Below are 20,097 nucleotides of genomic sequence, written 5' to 3' on the forward strand. Positions count from 1 at the left end.
TGTTACTGCTGTCCCTGCACCATCCTGTTACTGCTGACTCTGCACCATCCTGTTACTGATGTCCCTGCACCATCCTGTTACTGCTGACTCTGCACCATCCTGTTACTGCTGTCCCTGACCCATCCTGTTACTGCTGTCCCTGACCCATCCTGTTACTGCTGTCCCTGACCCATCCTGTTACTGCTGTCCCTGACCCATCCTGTTACTGCTGTCCCTGACCCATCCTGTTACTGCTGTCCCTGACCCATCCTGTTACTGCTGTCCCTGACCCATCCTGTTACTGCTGTCCCTGACCCATCCTGTTACTGCTGTCCCTGCACCCTCCTGTTACTGCTGCACCTGCACCATCCTGTTACTGCTGTCCCCGCACCATCCTGTTACTGCTGCACCTGCACCATCCTGTTACTGCTATCTCTCACCCATCCTGTTACTGCTGTCCCCCCACCACCCTGTTACTGCTCTCCTTGCACCATTCTGTTATTGCTGTCTCCCTGAAAGTTACAGAATACTGAAACTTACAGTATACTGAGAGTACTGGATAGAGTGGATGTGGAGAAGATGTTCCACTGGTGGGATCAACCTAGGACCCAAGGGTACAAACTCCGAGTGAAGAGACACCCCTTGAAAACCTTGACAACTGAGATAAAGAAACATTTCTTCAGCCAGAATGTTGTTAATCTGTGGAACACATTGTTGCAGAAAGCTGGGGAGGCCAGTCATTGAGCATGTTTCAGACAAATGTCAATAGGCTCTTGATTGGTAGGGACATCAAGAATTACTTGGTGCGTATGGAAGAAACATGTCAGCCATGATATGGTGGAGCAGATCCGATGGGCCAAATGACCGAATTCTGCCCCTGTATCATATGATCTATGGTTTATGGTTTTGTGGGACCACTTAGTTCTGCCTATCACTTGCTACCAATGCAGTTTGACATGCAGGAAGTCCTGATCTATAATTTCATAAGGTTGATACCTCATTTTCAAGTATGCCTGGTGCTGCTCCTGACATGTTCTCCTGCACTCTCCATTGAGCCAGGGTTGGTTCCCTGGCTTGGTAATTGTAGAGTGTGGGATATGCACAGCCAAGAGCTTGCAGGTTCTGTTGGAGGACACTTTGCCTGCTGCTAATGGTTCAATGTCACCTCATGGATTCCTGTTCTTAAATTATTTGATCTTATTGAAATTTGAATTAATCAGCAAGGTTACACAACACAATGGACAGTATCCTCAATATGAAGGTGAGTTTTTTGTAAAGATTTTACAAAGGTCAGTCCTACCAATACTGTCATGGACAGATGCAGCAATAAAAAATAGATTGTTGAGACATGGTCAAGTACATTTTACCCTCTTGTTGGTTCCTCACCACCTACTGCACACCCAGTCTAACAGCACTGTCCTTTCGGACTCAACCAGCTCGATCAGTAATTGGGCTAGCAAGCCATTGTTAGTGCTGGATTTTGAAATCAACCACCCAGATGCATTCTGTGTCCTTGCCTGCCACCCTTACTGCTTCCTCCAAATGGTGATCAATTAGAGGAATACTGATTATTCAGTTGAGGTAGGGTGGTGTAGCATGATGTTTCCTTCCCCATGTTTGACCTGATATGCCATCAATCAATATGAACTCCTGTCATGATTCCCTCTCGATTGTATACCACTGCAGCATTCCCTCAGTTGAACCAGTCCTGACAGAGGGACAAGACATACCCAGGGATGACAATGGTGGTGCCTGCATGGAAGATGCAGTTGTAAGAGTATGACTACATCATTCCTGAAGAAGGGCTTATGCCCGAAACGTCGATTCTCCTGTTCCCTGGATGCTGCCTGACCTGCTGCGCTTTTCCAGCAACACATTTCCAGCTACATCAGACTGGTGCTTCACAACAAATGTTGGGCTCGGTCTCAGAAGTTAGAAGCAAGGACTTTCAAATGTTGACAGGGCTGTATACATTTCTGTCATTCCTTGTGCCTAGATCAAAGTCAGGTGGTCTGGTTTGATTCCTTTTTGGTTTTCTGACATTTTGCACCAACTGAGCAGCTTGATAGGTCATCTCAGAGGACATTTAAAACTTAACCTCTGTTGTGGTCTGGAGTCACATATCAGCAAGATAGGGGAAGGATAGCAGATTTCTTCCCTAGTGCAATAGTGTTTTCTTGGTAATGGTTGATGATTCCATGGTCAGTGTTACTGACACCAGCTTTCCAATTCAACAGTTATTCCAACAGGTGTCATGATAATATTAAAGCCATGTTTTCAGAGCATTAGCCTCAGCCTTTGTGAGTATCAATGGCATATCAATTACATCACTGCCTCCTCACAAGCTTTTTTTTTTCTCTTCATCCCCTTCCTTGACTTTCTTTTTGCCTCCATTTCCTATTCTCTGTTGAGGTATTCTGTCTTTCAAATTCCCTGTGGCAATTTTAAGTACTCCTTGAACTTCCTGAATGCTTGCCACTATCACAGGCTTGACTCCTGAAGAGACGATCCTTTAATGCCCTTCTTGGCATCTTTGCTGTACTTTCTGAAGCATTTAATACTTGATTATCAGAAGTAGTGACCCCGACTTCCAATCCACTGACTTTTATGCCCAGTGTGCCCTCAAGGAGATAATACTTTCAATCTTCTTCCTGGCCAACCTACTCCTCTGAATGTGCACTCTGCTGGTACGGCCCTTCTATGCCTCTCTCACATAATGACCACTTGTGAACAACATCCTTTTCTTCCATTAACCTATTATGGATTATCTTATCAACAACATGATCTTATGTTGTATCTCTCTTATGTTAACCTGGGTGAGGGTTTCGAATGAATGAAGTTTGCTCATCTTGCAAAATCTTCCACCTCTCAAGACCATTCGTGGTGCTTGTGTGGCTGTGATCAAAACAGAACACAGGGGATCATTTCTTCCAGAATGATGCCACAGTCTCCAATGGAGGCAGTGGTTGGAGTTTGGAATTCAACTTATTTCAGCAAGAAATATATCACACATACACATCTCATGGTTTGGCACCAATCTACATTACCAGAGTCTCCAATTTCCAGGCACCACTGCCACTTCATCACTTGTCCCTCAATTCATCTGTGATGGTCATTAGACTAAGATTCTCAATTCATATCGATTCCAGACAGGATAGGAAATGAATTTCCTTTCTTTTTTAAATTCAACCCCTCTGTCTGGTGGTGCCAGAATAACTTAAAAAAGGTCCCTTCCCCTCACAGATCTTCCCAAACAAAATTCTTTTATGTTTTAAAAGGAGTCAATTTAACCAGGCTTAATTCAATAAACACAGCTTCAACAAATTTATGAATCGGTGTGTGGATGATGTAATGAATGTATTGGTGGAATGTTGCAGGTGTTAATTTGGATGGTAATATGGATTTTGGTTGTAATTCAGTTGATTTTGAGATTCTTAGCTCTGCAGGTTAGCTGACAGCTTTTAATTCTATTTCCTCTTTGATGGTGAATCCACTGGCTGGACTGACATCCAGCACTCAGAGTAAGAGAGTGGTTTCTTAACCTGCTGTGCAGGCATGTCTAATGGCTGTCCTCAAACAATGACCTATAGGTTCTGAAAAAGATATCAGAGTTGAAACTCTGTTACTCGCTCCACACATGCTTCCAGATGTGTCAAGTTTCTCCAGCACCTCCTGTTTTTTTTTCAATATTCCGACATCCACAGTACTTTACTTTTCTGGCAAGCTCAGATCACCAGAGACAAACCTCCTTATCAGAAGTGAGGAGGATGAAAAAAAGATTACTGTATGATAATTAAATTTGACAGGATTTGTTTGTCCCTGGGATCTCTTCAACCATGTCCCATATCTTTTCCATTCTCTCACAGTGTTGACAAATGACTGCCACTCACTAAAAATATTAGGCTATTCTTTCTGTGAAATGTGTATGTGTTCATGAGATGTGTATGTGTATATATGTCTGTGTGTGTGTGTGTGTTCATTTACCAATGTGAAGCAGAGACAATGTGCGCACAAGTATGAGTGTGGTTCAATCTCTAAAGCAAAATGGAGAATGTTACCAACTGAGCCACAGGCAATTCTTCAATGTGTTAGAAAAGCCAACAGCTCTGTGCTGATCGGGGAAGCATTTATTCCATCTGTTATTATTTTGGAGTCAATAATTGTTCTTTATGCTTTGCATTTAGGAACTTACTTCAGGAGGTTGAAGAATGGAGCGGAAAGTTTTCTGCAACTTTCTGTTGTTGCTGTCTCCAATTTCAGCTTGTAGTAAGGAGAGTTTAATGCTATTGGCCTGATCTCTGTTTGAGGATAACTGTAAAGCTCAATGGATCTTAGAAGTATAGGAACAATCAACAGTGCATTAAACATAGTATAAGCTTATTAATATTGGTTCAGGCCCAGTGAGAGATCTGGAAAATGCACAATGTTGAGTGAGCAGACTGTTCCACTGATTTCCCAAGTGACTCCTCAGATTGACCATTCCTGCATCGCCCATGCTGGAAAAGATGGAATCCATCCAGTTCAATAGTTGTCTCTGGAATCACTCTTCCATAAATGGGCCAAAATAATTCAGTCAAGAGGTCGTTGCGTGTTAGCATGTGTTTCAAATTATATGATGCGTAAATGTTTTCTCATGTTAATAATGGTTCCGCAGTGATTCAAGTGAACTCTTACAGATGACTCCTGCCATTCGATCATATTTTGATCAAACATTCTTCCAATGATCCTTTCCATTGCGATTGGTGCTCTGCTGATTTGGATCTGGTTCCACCATCAATCCATTGGTATGGAACAATATCAATCACAAAATTAACTGCACTCATTCACTTTCTCTTAGTTCAGGGTTTCTGAGACCATAATTATTCACACAAAATATGATGGTTTTCAAAATATCTCCTGCCATTTGTGCGATTGATGTCCCCTCAACATGTAGCAGCTTCTGTGCAGAATAATTGACAATGGAAATGAAGATTTTTTGGAGGGAGGTGGGCAAGGTCCATATGGCACAAATCAGTCATAACAACGTGTCTGAGTACCCTTTATATTGAGTGCAAGGATAACTGAATGAATGCAAAGTGGCAGCTAACATTTTACTGCCTGTTTCCATTCTCCATGTACGATTGAAAGCAGTTAAATCTTGTCAAACACCTACATTTGTCTTGTACCTTTCACATCTGAAATTGCATCACAGTCGTGTCAAGAAGTTGACATCAAGCTCCAAGGAAGTGAAATTAAGAACAGTTTTTAAAACTTGGTCTAAAAGGTGAACCACAATCTATATTTTGATGTGGGGACCAATTACAATATTTCTCAGTTTCTCAGATAATACAAAATGTTATTGGATGAGAGTTGTGATGAGGTACAAGCTAAAAGTATGTCAAGGGGATTTTGCCAGGTGTACTGAATGGGCAAGAGCATAACAGATGGAAGACAATGGGGATCAGTGTAAGGTGAGGGATAGGAGGAATGAAGATACAGAGTATTTCCTAAATGGTGAGACTGGAATGTTCAAAAGGAATGGGAATGTTCATAAGTCATTGAAAACTAACACACAAATATAGCAAGCAATTCAGAAGTTAAATATATTAGATTTAGAACTAAAGGGTATGGTCAAAGAATAAATGGCATGAGATGAGGAGGAGCTCCTTGACTCAGACAATGGTGAATCATTGGGTTATTTTTCCCCAGAGGACTGTGGAAGCTCAGTCATTAGATAACTTCAATTCAACATAAGTAATTTGGGACTGTGATTCATTGTCATGACAGTGAGCTACCTTCCTTGGAATGAACAGACAAACATGTTCAGCATCAACATGTAATGTCATTGGTACTTGTCTTTCATGATGCCCCATCCTGCAAAATTGTAGGAAGCTCTTCTTGAAATCTAGTCTCGCTTCATTTTCTGATCTAATCTTTAACTTTTAGCAGGCATTCCTGCAGAAAAAGGATACTTCTGGTTTATGAAGAACATAAAGCATTTTAGTTATTTCTTCATCCTTATTTTGCAAACTGGCTATAACTGTCCTCTGACTTTTCACTTTGTTCCTTGTGCACCTTGTGATTTAATTGTTGAGAGTTTAAATTTGACCTGTTTCAACCACTTTAAGTTGTCCACTTGTATAAACATGTTTGTTCCAATGGCATTTAAACTCAGTAGAACATTTTCCTTCCTTTAAATTTGCTGACCAGAATTTATTGCCTAGGTCATAGAGTCATAGAGGTGTACAGCAAGGAAACAGACCCTTCGGTCCAACCTGTCCATGCCAACCAGATATTCCAACCCAATCTAATCCCACCTGCCAGCACCCGGCCCATATCCCCGCAAACCCTTCCTATTCATATACCCATCCAAATGTTGCAATTGTACCAGCCTCCACCACTTCCTCTGGCAGCTCATTCCATACATGTACCACTCTCTGTGTGAAACAGTTGCCCCTTCGGTCTCTTTTATATTTTTCACCTCTCACCCTAAACCTATGCCCTCTTGTTCTGGACTCCACGACCCCAGGGAAAAGACTTTGCCTATTTACCCGATCCATGCCCTCCATAATTTTGTAAACCTCTATAAGGTCACCCCTCAGCCTCCAATGCTCCAGGGAAAACAGGACCAGCCTGTTCAGCCTCTCCCTATAGCTCAAATCCTCCAACCCAGGCAACATCCTTGTAAATCTTTTCTGAACCCTTTCAAGTTTCACAACATCTTTCCAAAAGGAAGGAGACCAGAACTGCACACAACATTCCAACAGTGGCCTAACTTAACTTCATTTACAAATTCCAACCTATTTGGTTCCTGTTCATCTACTTATGTTGTTTTACTTCTTTTATTACTTTGTAGTATAACCTTTGGATGAAAATATTTTTAAAATATCTGAATTTGCCATAATTTTAACCTTCAGCTGCCCCTGCTTTTGAAACATGATGCTTATATGGTCCATTCACACCACACTGCTGTCATTTCAAGATGCCAGTGAGAGTGTGTTTGCCTTTTTTGTCTGGTTTCTGTTGAGAGTGATCTCTGCCTTTGGGATGACATTCTGGAAATCAGACCTGATGATTTTCATGAAATCTCATGCACAGTCCCCCAGCTCAACTTTCAAATCTTGGTCTGCCCACTTTCATAACTGCCAAATCTTCTCTTGATAAAGCCTCGTCTATGTTGCCAACAACTGTGGGGACTAATATCCCATTCTGCCTTTGTTAATATGTATATGCAGTTTTCTGACTTATGTAGCAGTCATTTATAAAGGAATAAATACATCTCTGATTCACTTATACAAATAAAGGACTCCATACATCATTTCCTGCCCTTATCAAATGTAGCCTATTAAATCATCAGGTTGCAATGCTGGGCCTGAGTATGAGACAAATTCAGGACCTCAATGCATCCCTTGCTTGCTTAAGACATCACCTGAGACTGAGCTTATGCATACAGTACAGGCCTGGTCTTGACAATCTTGACCCAACCTACACATCCCTGAACACTATGGGCAATTTAGCATGGCCAATTCACCTAACCTGCACATTTCTGGATTGTGGGAGAAAACCTAACACAGACACGGGGAGAATGTGCAAACTCCACACAGACAGTCGCCAGAATCTGGAATCGAACCCGGGTCTCTGGTGCTGTGAGGCAGCAGTGCTAACCACTGAGCCACCTTGCTGCCCCTACTTCCTTCCAAATGAACTCAGCAACAGAGACAAAATTGGATAGTTCACTTCTCTTCTCAACTGTCTCAGTGTTCCTGGTGTGGTACTGAGGGAAATGGGGTGAGGAGGGGAGGGTTTGGGGAAATTAGTTAGTTTGCTCCTCACTAACCCCACTGCAGTAATGAAGGAAATCTGACCATGTCGGAGATCATGATTGATAGATGTCTGGTCAGAGCCAAGGGGGAGATCAGTGTATAAGGTTGTAAGGAATTTACAATTAAAGGTCCTTGCCCACATTATTCAAAACAGAAAAAGCAGGAAACTCAGTAGCCATTTCAGCCAAATAGAATTGTGTAATCATGGAAGGGCTGCTGCTCAGAAGCCTCTGTACTGGCTTGTGATATAGCAAGTGGCCAAACCCACTCCCCTGTCTTTTCACAGTAGTTCATCAAATGTTTTGTACATCAGATAATTATCAAATTTTGTGAAAGGATCGCAAACCAGTGTGATACAGTGTTTATAATAACACATTATTACATCCACAGTGAAATCTTTCTCCAATCTTGTGTTGTTCACCCATTTAATATTTTCATCAGTTTCAGCACAACCTGAACCTACCCTCCATTACCCAGAATTGACTGACACTGATATGAAACCGGACCTGAGTAATCTCATATGCAGAATGAAATTGGGCCTACTGAGGAATTACAAACAGGTGCTGGAGCATCACAACATATCCCAGTTGAATGGAATGAAACAACAATTGAGCAGAAACAGAGTTTACTCCAAACAAAAACTTCAACTCCTGAAAACAATGTTTTTGATATTAATACAATAGAACATACTGCAGCCAACCGTATTACAGAACTATTAACCCAGCTAGGCTTAGAAAGCAAAACATTGTCCCTGAGTGACGTCCTCAACATAAGCACAGAAACACTTCAACATAAATCACCAGATTCCCCTCAGGACATTCCAGGATATTTTCTCCAGAATTTAATGATGGTCAATTCAGAGGCAAGGAACTTGAAATTCAAACCCACTAAGAAGTAAAATCAGTCAGAATTGAGAAGCTTGGATTTTCTCTCTCAGGATCGAAGCTGTGAAAGCGAATACCATCCCCTGGATATCATTGTCTCTATTTTCCTGTGTGCTGATCCATTCCTGCTGCAGGAGCTGATGGTAAAGATGTCCCTGTGCCAGTTTGCATTGCCACTGTTACTGCCTGCTGGGAACAAGGGCTGCATCTTCCTACTGTGGGCTCTGCGCTCCATTGTGAAGAAGTGGTGCCCACTATCACTCCGAGATAGTGCAGGTTTTAAGGAAACAAACATGGTGACCACCAACATTCCCATCTTTTCCTTCATTAGACTTGGTTCTTGTTCCATCTCCAAATTTATGATTCTAAATAAAGTCCTCAGCCGTTCTCAGCAACATCATAACTTCTTTATTCATGCCGACATGGAATGTGGCAATCTATCACGTAGGATTTCTGATGGTCTTGTTGAGTTGTGCTGGTACCTGCCCAGTGGCAGTGTGGATTTGGATCTTTTCCCAGAGCCAATGACTATATTAAACCTTCGAGGTGACGCTAAAGTGTTGCACACACAGGTTCAGTTTCTGACAAACATTTCTTCGGCTGTTTTTCTTTGGATTGATAATGTTGACAATGATACAAGCAAGATCCTGAAGTCACTGACCCAGTGCCCTGCAAGTATATACATAGTACTCACTGGGAATAGTGTGAGCAGTGAGATTAAACAACACTTAAAGGAACTTATTGATTCCTCAGTGTGGAAGCAGAATCAAATATTAGCACGAGTAATGAGAAACAATGCAGAGTTTACTGAGGCACTGCAATCTATATTAAGACAAGTCCTGGTAAGAACCTATCAGGAGATAACTAGCCAAGGCCTCAGGAGTTTGGAGAAACTGGCAAAAATTGCAAGTGTCAAGGGGATTGTAATACCTGAGGAAGAAAAACTGTGTTCACTTGGCAAAGCAAGATCTGAAAGCATTTACAATTATATTGAAGGAAAAGCCATTAACCAATTCAAATCGGAAAGCATGTCATTTCAGGGTCACACTTGGCAGCAGATTTCCAAAATAGAAAAACAACAATGTCGCCCAAAAAATTGAGAGGAGAAGTCAATGCAAATGTATTGTAATTACCTTGAAGAAGAGAAGAGCAAACTTCAAAAACAGCAGCGAGCAAAAGGTATATCAGCTGATATGAAAAGATTCATTGCAGCCCTGACACACAGCGATGAGAGAAAATATGTGCTGCAGTCGATGAAATTTGGGTTGGATAGCAAATCGAGAGAGACTCTCTCTGTTTTACGTGATGAGTACAAAGCTCTGTATGAGAAATCTCAGGAGCTGTCACAACAGAAAGATTCTACAACCAATAAACTACTACAGCAACTTGATCAACAGATAACTGCCAATGCCCTTGGACTTGAACACTTCATGCGAGAAATCGGTCTGATCTACGAAACACTGATAAACCAGGAATATCACGATAAGGAAGAGAGTCACCTTGTGCAAATGCTACCCAACACTGTCGCTAACCTATTGTTGGATGGGTTCCCTCTGGAACTCGTCGATGGAGATGTTTCCAACATCCCTTTACAGTGGGTCACTGATGTACTAAAGGCAGTTGAAGACAGGATTAGCAGAGAGACCAGTATGTTTGTACTGACGGTGCTGGGTGTGCAGAGCACAGGCAAGTCCACACTTCTCAACACCATGTTTGGTTTGCAGTTTGCTGTGAGCAGTGGGCGATGTACCCGTGGAGCCTTCATGCAGCTCATTAAGATTACAGGAGATCTGCAGAAGGAGCTGGGCTGTGGGTACATCATGGTGATCGACACTGAGGGGCTGAAAGCACCAGAACTATCAAACATTGACGGCAGCTCTGAACATGACAATGAGCTTGCCACTCTAGTGATCGGACTAAGCGATGTAACATTGGTAAATATGGCCATGGAAAACTCCACTGAGATGAAGGATGTGCTTCAGATAGTGGTCCATGCATTTATACGAATGGGAGAGGTGGGGAAAAGGCCAGTTTGTTACTTTGTTCACCAAAATGTCAACGATGTGTCTGCTCATGACCAGAATATCAGAGGTCGCAAACATCTGCTAGAACAGCTGGATGAGATGACACGAGCAGCGGCAATAATGGAAAAACGAGATCGACAATTCAGTAAGTTCTCGGATGTTCTGGAGTATGATGCGATGGAGAATAATTGGAACATCCCAGGCCTGTGGCACGGGAATCCACCCATGGCAGCTGTCAATAGTGGCTACAGTCACAAGGTGTTTGAGCTGAAGAAAAGGCTTTTTCAGAACCTGAAAGAGAATACAAAGAAACGGAAACCGTCAACCATCTCTGAGTTCATCCAATGGACTAAATCCTTGTGGACTGCGGTGAAATATGAGAATTTCATTTTCAGTTTCCGGAACAGTCTGGTAGCTGAAGCTTACAAGGACCTTTCTGTTCCCTACACAGATGTGGAGTGGGATCTGAGGAAAGAGATACATTCCTTCTTGGGAAGAGCACAGAACAGAATTTTTAGTACAAATCAGGATCCAGGAGAGGAAGCTGTTAGTTTAAAAAGCGAATTGATTGTATTTCTTGATGAACAGAAAAGAAAAGCACTCCAAAAATTGAAGGAATACTATTCCACAGGCCATAACACAAACCTTGTTGAAAAATACAGGGAGGATTTTATCTGGAGCACTGAATCTCTGATCATTGAACGTCAGATATATGTGGACAGGAAGTGTGATGAAGCCGTGCAGAGGAGGAGAGCTCGGCAGAAGCTGAATGATATAAAGGAAAACTATAAGAGTCAGATTGTAGAAGAGGTCAATAAACTTCTGCAGAAGTACAGTCAAGAAAATAAGGAGATGGATGAAACACAATTGAAGGAAGTGTTTGAGAAAATGTGGCAGAACACAATTTCAAAATTTAAACATTTACCATCACAAGAAGCCAATATTATGAAGGACATGGAACAGAGTCTACGCCAGAGCATGCTCACAGACACCAAACTCCTCAACCAGAAACTGAGCAATAAATCCCTCTCTGAACTGAAGGATGAAAAACTCCAAATCAATCATAATCACGTTGAATCAACTGCATTTTATTCCAGGCTTGTGCATAACCCGATGTATTCAATATTCAGTACAAAAGCCCAGGAACTGTGTGATGAGTGGGTGAAGGAGTGTAAACAGTTTGTAATGAAGAAAGTGAAACAGGAGCAGGACTATGATTCTAACCATTGCCGAGAACTCCTGAGAGCCATAGACATGAAAATCCAGAAACACAAGGATCAAAAATTCACCTTTACTGAAGATTTCAGGGTAGATTTTAAACTTCACACATGTGGGTTTGCACTTAACCAGTATGAAGAAATGCATGAAAGGTTTAGGAAGAAAAATGATCCTCTGGAACAATTAAAAAAGGAGAAATCAGCTTACTGCCAAAGCTTTATGGATATCTACCAGGAGAAAGATCACACCAAACAGAGAGCAAAAATGTTCTGTGAAAATTGCCTGATCCCAGCCACAATGCAAGCTGTTGATAACAGACTGGGAATGGAAATTGTTCAGCACATGAGGCAGCATTGCAAAGGAGGGAAATTCTTGTACCGGAAAAACTTACAAGTGGCTCTGATGCTGCATTTGAAGGAGAAAGACAGTTTTGATGAGTATTTTCGATACTTATAGCACAGCACATCATTCCAATTAGACTGGCTGAAAGAACAAGTTGTCCAACACTGTGCAGCCACAAATAATGACCAAATTCCTCTGCTGTGCTCTCTCGCATTGAATATTCTGCATAAGATTGTCAATCGATTGAAGGAAGCTCTAAAGGATATTACAGACATGACTGATGGGAGTTCTTTAGCTGATGTTGTTCAGGCATTTAAAAATAAACTGTGTGAGGAGATACAGATTCCACAGGAGAAGTTGGGACCTGTCATTTTTCAGTCTGAAAAGGTTAACCCACAGGACTTTATCCAGGAAATTGCAAGTTTTATCAGTACAAATTATCTGACTGACAGGATAAAAGATTGGGGGAAGGATGTTGCTAAGAAAATTACTGCTCTCCCATCAGATCCAGCTGATGAATTTTATACAATGTTATGTGGTTGTGGGGAGCGGTGTCCCTTCTGTGGCGCCCTGTGTGATTGCACGAATAGGGAGCACACACAGCGCATTGCTGAATATCACTGGAGCCAAGGGCTGAATGGACATAAACATCATAAGACTGGGCATCTTGTATCAGAAAATTGCACAACAGATGTTGCTGGTGATTCTTCTTTCAGGAATGAAGATACTGGAGGGGCATGGTTTCTTGACAAGAAATACAGGGAATTGAATAAATGGTATGGTTCCTGGAATATTCCTCCTGATACCAGCATAAAAACATCAGCCTTTTGGAAATGGGTCTTATATAAATACAATAAAAAGTTCGCTGAGAAATACTCAGCAGAACCAGCAGAGAACATTTCCAGCTGGAACATGCCCTGGGATACAATTACAAAAGACATTGAAGATAAATACAAGGTGATGATTAATGAGTTCTACTAACTCATTAATTTTAATGACTTTGTTTGAAGCTGAGAAGATCCATCACCTTCCTCCACCAAATGCACCTCGAAGACCTTCTCCCTGGTCTCTCCTTGCCTCACCCCTCTCCTACACGCATTCTCCATCCTGAGCTCTTCCAATCGCATTCCTCTAGTGCCTAGACCTCTCTCCTCAGTTTGTAGCACTGTGAGCTTAGTCAGGATTCCTGCTTGTTGCTCACGTCTCAGCTGCTATTTTTCAAATCACAAAAGTATTTCCCCTATTGAAGTCATAGCCAGTCCCACAATGGTGGACAATTGCTCACAGCCACTATAGTTTTATTACTAACTCTGCTGAAAATCTGGTCCTCTGCTGAGGTTGTGATTTGGGTTTTGTGATATCCAGCTGAAATTCTCCAGACTATTTAACGGATTTCAAGAATTTGATTTCAAGGTGACCTTTAGGCTGAAATGTTACATAGGTGGTGAAAGCCCATTTACTTCAGTGGTTCTCAGGTGTAAAAATGTAAAAGGTTAGTAGAGGGGCAGTGGTAGTGTCCCTATCTCCGAGCAAGGAGGCAAGGGTTCAGTACCTACCAGCTTCACATGTGTTTTAACATCTCTGTACAGTTAGATTGTAAAATATCTAAAAAGTTAATTTTCATGCTCATCCTTTAGTGAAGTTGTTTCATAACAGGTACCTAAAATTGAGTCATGGACTGTCTCTGTAATTTACAACGTACAAATATCTGAAAAATCCTTGTGGAGTTAGAGCGCTGTTTCAGAATCCTTTCTGGGGTGGACTCTCCCAATGTTGGTTCAATAAACAATTGTTGGCCTATACCTTGATGCCCCTGAGGTTATAATGTCTCCCACAACAATTCAATTCCCTTTTTGTGAGTTCTATATCAGAGGAGAAATAACTGCTTAGAATCTGTGAAGCGTAAAAACCTTATGATGATCATCCAACATAAAACAATATAAATATACAATAGACCCATGAAGATCTAAAAGTAGAACCCATGGAGTTCACTTTCACTTTTGACTATGGAGACCTTAACCTTAAACTGCATTTTTACTTTCTTCGTGGTAATTGGTCTATTGTTTATTTTTATTATTTTAATTTTTTTGCAGTTAAATAAGAATGCCATTACCTGGTCATTATATATCAGTATCTACAATAAATCATTAACTACTATCCAGAAATAACTAATACCAGTAACAGATTTCTGTTGGTGTAATCTAGAGAAGTGAAATATTAGAATAACATTTATACTATGTTACTCTGATAGGTGTTATAACTTGATTGTTTCTAATATTCTCTTCAAATAATGCAATAGGAGATTAAAAATAATGTGGTCTTTTCCATGATTAAATAGTATGTGAAGCCTGGCAATGTTATCTGCTTGGTCAAATTTTTTTTTGTAATGATTTTAACAATGTCAAGACATATTCTTAAATTCTAAATGCAAGGATTTGGAGGTTTAATTCCGCAATAAATAAAAACTTAAAATCCAGTTAATAGTGTTTGAATTTAATTTAACCAGAATTTTCTTTAAGTTTGCAAGAAGTGTTTCTGCATTCCATTGGTAACTATACTTTAATTAAGTGATTGTCTTTGAAACCGTGTAAACTTTAATCACAGTTACCATCTGCTTGTCAAGAAAACAAATAATTAATGCAACTTAGCGTCATCTTTCATGACAACAAAATATCTGAACAAAGTTGTATAGAGACCCACTGACTGGAGGATGGATGTCTCAACTTACGAGTGGTCCAGATATTCTGATTACTGTTGGAACAGAATCAACTGACAGTAATCCTCCTTAAATTTACCCATTTCCTGTTGACAATTCTTTCTGGCCAAGGGTGCCTGGTTTGGCCTTACCTGAACCTGTCCACCAGAGGAAACTAGAGAGAAATCCACTCAGTACAGGTGGAGGTTTGCTGGCCACATTTCCATGGTACTTGCTGCCTTGTTTCAGAAGTTAAAGATCCCAAAGGCACTTTGACAGAAACTGAGGAAAGGTAAGTGTGAAATGTAAGTGAGGGGGAAGGGTGACAAGTGGATCAGGTGTTGGGTGAGTGAAGGTGAGCTCCAAACGAATGGACTGGCCTAGAGAAGGATTGGTAGTACCCACAGAACTGGACTGATGCAATGTGGGAGCAGGGTGGTGGTGGGGACAGAGGTTCATGGCAAGTTCATTGCCAAGTCCAGCTGGATTGCCAGGCAGAGTTGGGGGTGGTGTTGGGTCCAACAGATCAGGGCTGGCAACATATGGCAGGTCCAGGTGTATGGGTTGTCATTCTAGAGAGAGCCAGAGATCAAGGAGGTAGAGGGGATCGGTGGTGAGTTGAGCATTCAATTTAATAGTTATCCAGGACTTACATTACATTTTAATCCTCTCAATTTTCCTCGATCACTATTAAGCTTAAATGAATCAGGACCCTTGCATTCTACCATTTTAATGGACACACTTGGATTCAAATGTAGGGAATAGCCCACAGGAAAATTCAGTTTCATGGACAAAGTGGTGGTGATGAAGGGCTTATGCCTGAAATGTCCACTCTCCTGCTCCTCAGATGCTGCCGGACCTGCTGTGCTTTTCCAGTGCCATCCTTATTGATTCGCACTTATCCAATATCTGCAAGTCCTCACCTTCTCCAAAGTGGTGGTGAGCTGCCTTCTTGAACTGCGATAGTCCATGGGTTTAGGGATACCCATAATCCAGCTAAAGAAGGAATTCCAGGATTTTGATCCAGCGCAAGTGAAGGAACAGTCATATATTTCAAGTCACGATGGTGAGTGGCTTGGAGGGGAACTTGCAGGGAGTGGTGTTCCCATGTATTTAATTCCCTTGTCCTTCCAGAGGGAAATGATCATGGATTTTGAAGGTGGTGTTTAAAGATATTTGGTGAATTTCTACAGTGCATCTTGTAGACAGTACAAATTGCTGCCACTGAGCATTGATGTTTGAGGGAGTGGTTGCTTGTGGATGTGGTGACAATCAAGTGGGTCGCTTTGTCTGGAATAGTATCAAGCTTCTTCAGTGTTGTTAGAGCTGCACCCTTCCAGACAAATGGGGGATATTCCATCACTCCTGATTTGTGCCTTGTCGATCATGGATAGCCTTGATGAATCACTAATCTTCTTCATGTATTGGGCATTCTTCCAGGTGGCTGAAACCAAACTGACCTAGGTAGCGACCTCTGACCCTGAAAGAGTCTGGTGTCAGGGTCTCTACTGCTAGTCTTTGAGGAAAGGAATGACCCCCACCCACCCAAATCCCACCCCCCACAACCAGGACCACCAAATTCCTGTCTGTAGAATCATAGAACCCCTATGAGGATCTAAAATCTGAATTTAGGCTGTTGTCAGGAGCAACCATTTAATGCACGCCTTTACCAACAACAAAATGGCTTCTCAATGCAAGTAACATAATAAAACAGGTTCTAGGCTGTAAATTAGCACTGTGTTTAAAATGGCTTTTTAACCCTACTAAAGGCTGAACTAACTAAATCAAAGATTAGCAAACAATGCTCCCTTCACAGTATGGAATTAACCAAGCTGGATAAGAGATTACTAACCGTCCTAGCTGGCCTTGTGGACACAGGTGAAGAGAGATAAAATTTGCAAAACAAAGTTTGTTTCCAGGAAATGCCATTTGGTTAACCTGCTGTCCATAATGTCATTTAGAGTCATAGAGTCATAGAGATATACAGCATGGAAACAGACCCTTCAGTACAACCTGTCCATGCCGACCAGATATCCCAACCCATTCTCGTCCCACCTGCCAGCATCTGGCCCATATCCCTCCAAACTTTCCTATTTATATACCCATCCAAATGCCTTTTAAATGTTACAATTGTACCAGCCTCCACCACTTCTTCTGGGAGCTCATTCCATACACATACCACCCTCGGCGTGAAAACATTGCCCCTTAGGTCTCTTTTATACTTTCCCCTCTCACCTAAACCTGTACCCTCTTGTTCTGGACTCCCAGACCCAGGGAAAAGACTTTGTCGATTGATCCAATCCATGCCCCTCATGATTTTGTAAACCTCTGTGAAGTCACCCCTCAACCTCAGACACTCCAGGGAAAACACCCTTAGCCTGTTCAGCCTCTCCCTATATCTCAAATCCTCCAACCCTGGCAACATCCTTGGAAATCTTTTCTGAACCCTTTCAAGTTTCACAACATCTTTCTGATAGGAAGGAGACCAGAAATGCATGCAATATTCCAACAGTGGCCTAACTTATGTCCTGTACAGCTGTAACATGACCTCCCAACTCCTGTACTCAATACTCTGACCAATAAAGGAAAGCATACCAAATGCCTTCTTCACTATCCTATCTGCCTATGACTCCATTTTCAAGGAGCTGTGAACCTGCACTCCAAGGTCTCTTTGTACAGCAACACACCCTCGGACCTTACCATTAACTGTACAAGTCTTGCTAAGATTTGCTTTCCCAAAATGCAGCACCTCACATTTATCTGATATTAACCTCCATCTGCCACTTCTCAGCCCATTAGCACATCTGGTCAAGATCCTATTGTAATCTGAGGTAACCTTCTTCGCTGTCCATTTTTGGTGTCCTCTGCAAACTTACTAACTGTACCTCTTATGCCCGCATCCAAATCATTTATGTAAATGACAAAAAGTAGAGGACCCAGCATCGATCCCTGTGGCACTCCACTGCTCACAGGCCTCCAGCCCGAAAAACAACCCTCCACCACCACCCTCTGTCTTCTACCTTTGAGCCAGTTCTGTACCCAAATGGCTAGTTCTCCCTGTATTCCATGAGATATAACCTTGCTAACGAGTCTCCCATGGGGAACCTTGTTGAACGCCTTACTGAGGTTTATATAGATCACATCTATCGCTCTGCCCTCATCAATCCTCTTTGTTACTTCTTCAAAAAACTCAATGAAGTTTTTGAGATTAATTAAATTTTATTGGATTTGCTCTGTAATTAAGGCTGTACTATTTCTTGAGAACCATATAAAAATTGTCTTTGTTTCAAGACATTTTGCGCAGTTTCTCCGAGGAACACAAAAGCTTTTAACCTCTGTGTTGCTGGGCAACCTGTGCCCGGCCAATACTGATTAAAGGGCGAAATCGTGCTCTACCAGACCGAACCGAGAGACTCCTCCCGGGGTTCGAGATCTTCACCTACTATATTTAAACAGGCCATTCAGCCCACCAAGTCCACACTGACCATCTGAAGTGTAAGCCACCCAAACCCATTCCTCTACATTTACCCCTGGCTAACTGTGGTGAAAGGGTTAAAATTATGTCCCAATACATGTGTGAATCTAACCGGAATGGAGGTGTTGCTTAGTCCCGTGTGAATCTTATTACACACCTCCCCGTGTGAATCTTCTTATCTGTACGTAACCAGAATGGAATGTGTTTTTTAGCCTTGCTCTGCTGTTCACATGAATGTTTATATCTGGAAAAGAGTATATCAGCTGGAAAAGTCTCCAGTTCGGTGAGTCTGCTCCGGGGTTACGATTAACCGCCGAGCGTGGGTTGTTGGCAACCGCTCTACGAGAACTGACGGCTCCCAGTTCCGGTAACATGTAGAGTGAGTATAAGCCAGACCCGGGAGTCTGCTCCGGGGTTACGTTTAACCGCCGAGCGTGGGTTGTTGGCAACCGCTCTACGAGAACTGACGGCTCCCAGTTCCGGTAACATGTAGAGTGAGTATAAGCCAGACCCGGGAGTCTGCTCCGGGGTTACGTTTAACCGCCGAGCGTGGGTTGTTGGCAACCGCTCTACGAGAACTGACGGCTCCCAGTTCCGGTAACATGTAGAGTGAGTATAAGCCAGACCCGTTGTAAGTATGAGACCTGGCTGTGGCGACGCTGCGGGGAATAAAACGCTCATATTCTAGCAGACTCGCCTCTTGGCTGTTTGTTCTGTGTCAGACTACTTTCCTGCGAGCCTGGTCCTTGACCTTGAGAATTTTTTAAAACAAGGAGGTAGGGTGGGAAGAGGTGTAATCCAGGCAGCTGTGGGAGTCGGTGGGTTTGTAAAAAATGTCAGTGTCAAGTCGGTCGTCATCTTCTCAGCCCATTAGCACATCTGGTCAAGATCCTATTGTAATCTGAGGTAACCTTCTTCGCTGTCCATTTTTGGTGTCCTCTGCAAACTTACTAACTGTACCTCTTATGCCCGCATCCAAATCATTTATGTAAATGACAAAAAGTAGAGGACCCAGCATCGATCCCTATGGCACTCCACTGCTCACAGGCCTCCAGCCCGAAAAACTACCCTCCACCACCACCCTCTGTCTTCTACCTTCGAGCCAATTCTGTATCCAAATGGCTAGTTCTCCCTGTATTCCATGAGATCTAACCTTGCTAACGAGTCTCCCATGGGGAACCTTGTTGAACGCCTTACTGAGGTTTATATAGATCACATCTATCGCTCTGCCCACATCAATCCTCTTTGTTACTTCTTCAAAAAACTCAATCAAGTTTTTGAGATTAATTAAATTTTATTGGATTTGCTCTGTAATTAAGGCTGTACTATTTCTTAAGAACCATATAAAAATTGTCTTTGTTTCAAGACATTTTGCACAGTTTCTCCGAGGAACACAAAAGCTTTTAACCTCTGTGTTGCTGAGCAACCTGTGCCCGGCCAATACTGATTAAAGGGCGAAATCGTGCTGTACCAGACCGAACCGAGAGACTCCACCCGGAGGTCGAGATCTTCACCTACTATATTTAAACAGACCCATTCAGCCCACCAAGTCCACACTGACCATCTGAAGTGTAAGCCACCCAAACCCATTCCTCTACATTTACCCCTGGCTAACCTACACATCCCTGAACAATATGGGCAATTTAGCATGGTCAATTCACTTGGCCTGCACATCTTT

At 42.2% G+C, this 20,097-nt stretch overlaps 1 protein-coding gene across 1 annotated transcript; it reads left to right on the forward strand.

The window, feature by feature from the left end:
• Positions 1 to 8,301: 8,301 nt before the first annotated feature.
• On the forward strand, positions 8,302 to 13,618 carry LOC122541205 (up-regulator of cell proliferation-like). Its single transcript, XM_043677829.1, is given in 3 exon segments — positions 8,302 to 8,675; positions 8,736 to 12,300; positions 12,481 to 13,618. Coding segments are annotated over 3 exon segments (4,689 nt in total). The 3' UTR covers positions 13,231 to 13,618.
• Positions 13,619 to 20,097: the final 6,479 nt, after the last annotated feature.

This window comes from Chiloscyllium plagiosum, chromosome 37 (genome assembly GCF_004010195.1).
Source record: "Chiloscyllium plagiosum isolate BGI_BamShark_2017 chromosome 37, ASM401019v2, whole genome shotgun sequence".
NCBI lineage: Eukaryota > Metazoa > Chordata > Chondrichthyes > Orectolobiformes > Hemiscylliidae > Chiloscyllium > Chiloscyllium plagiosum.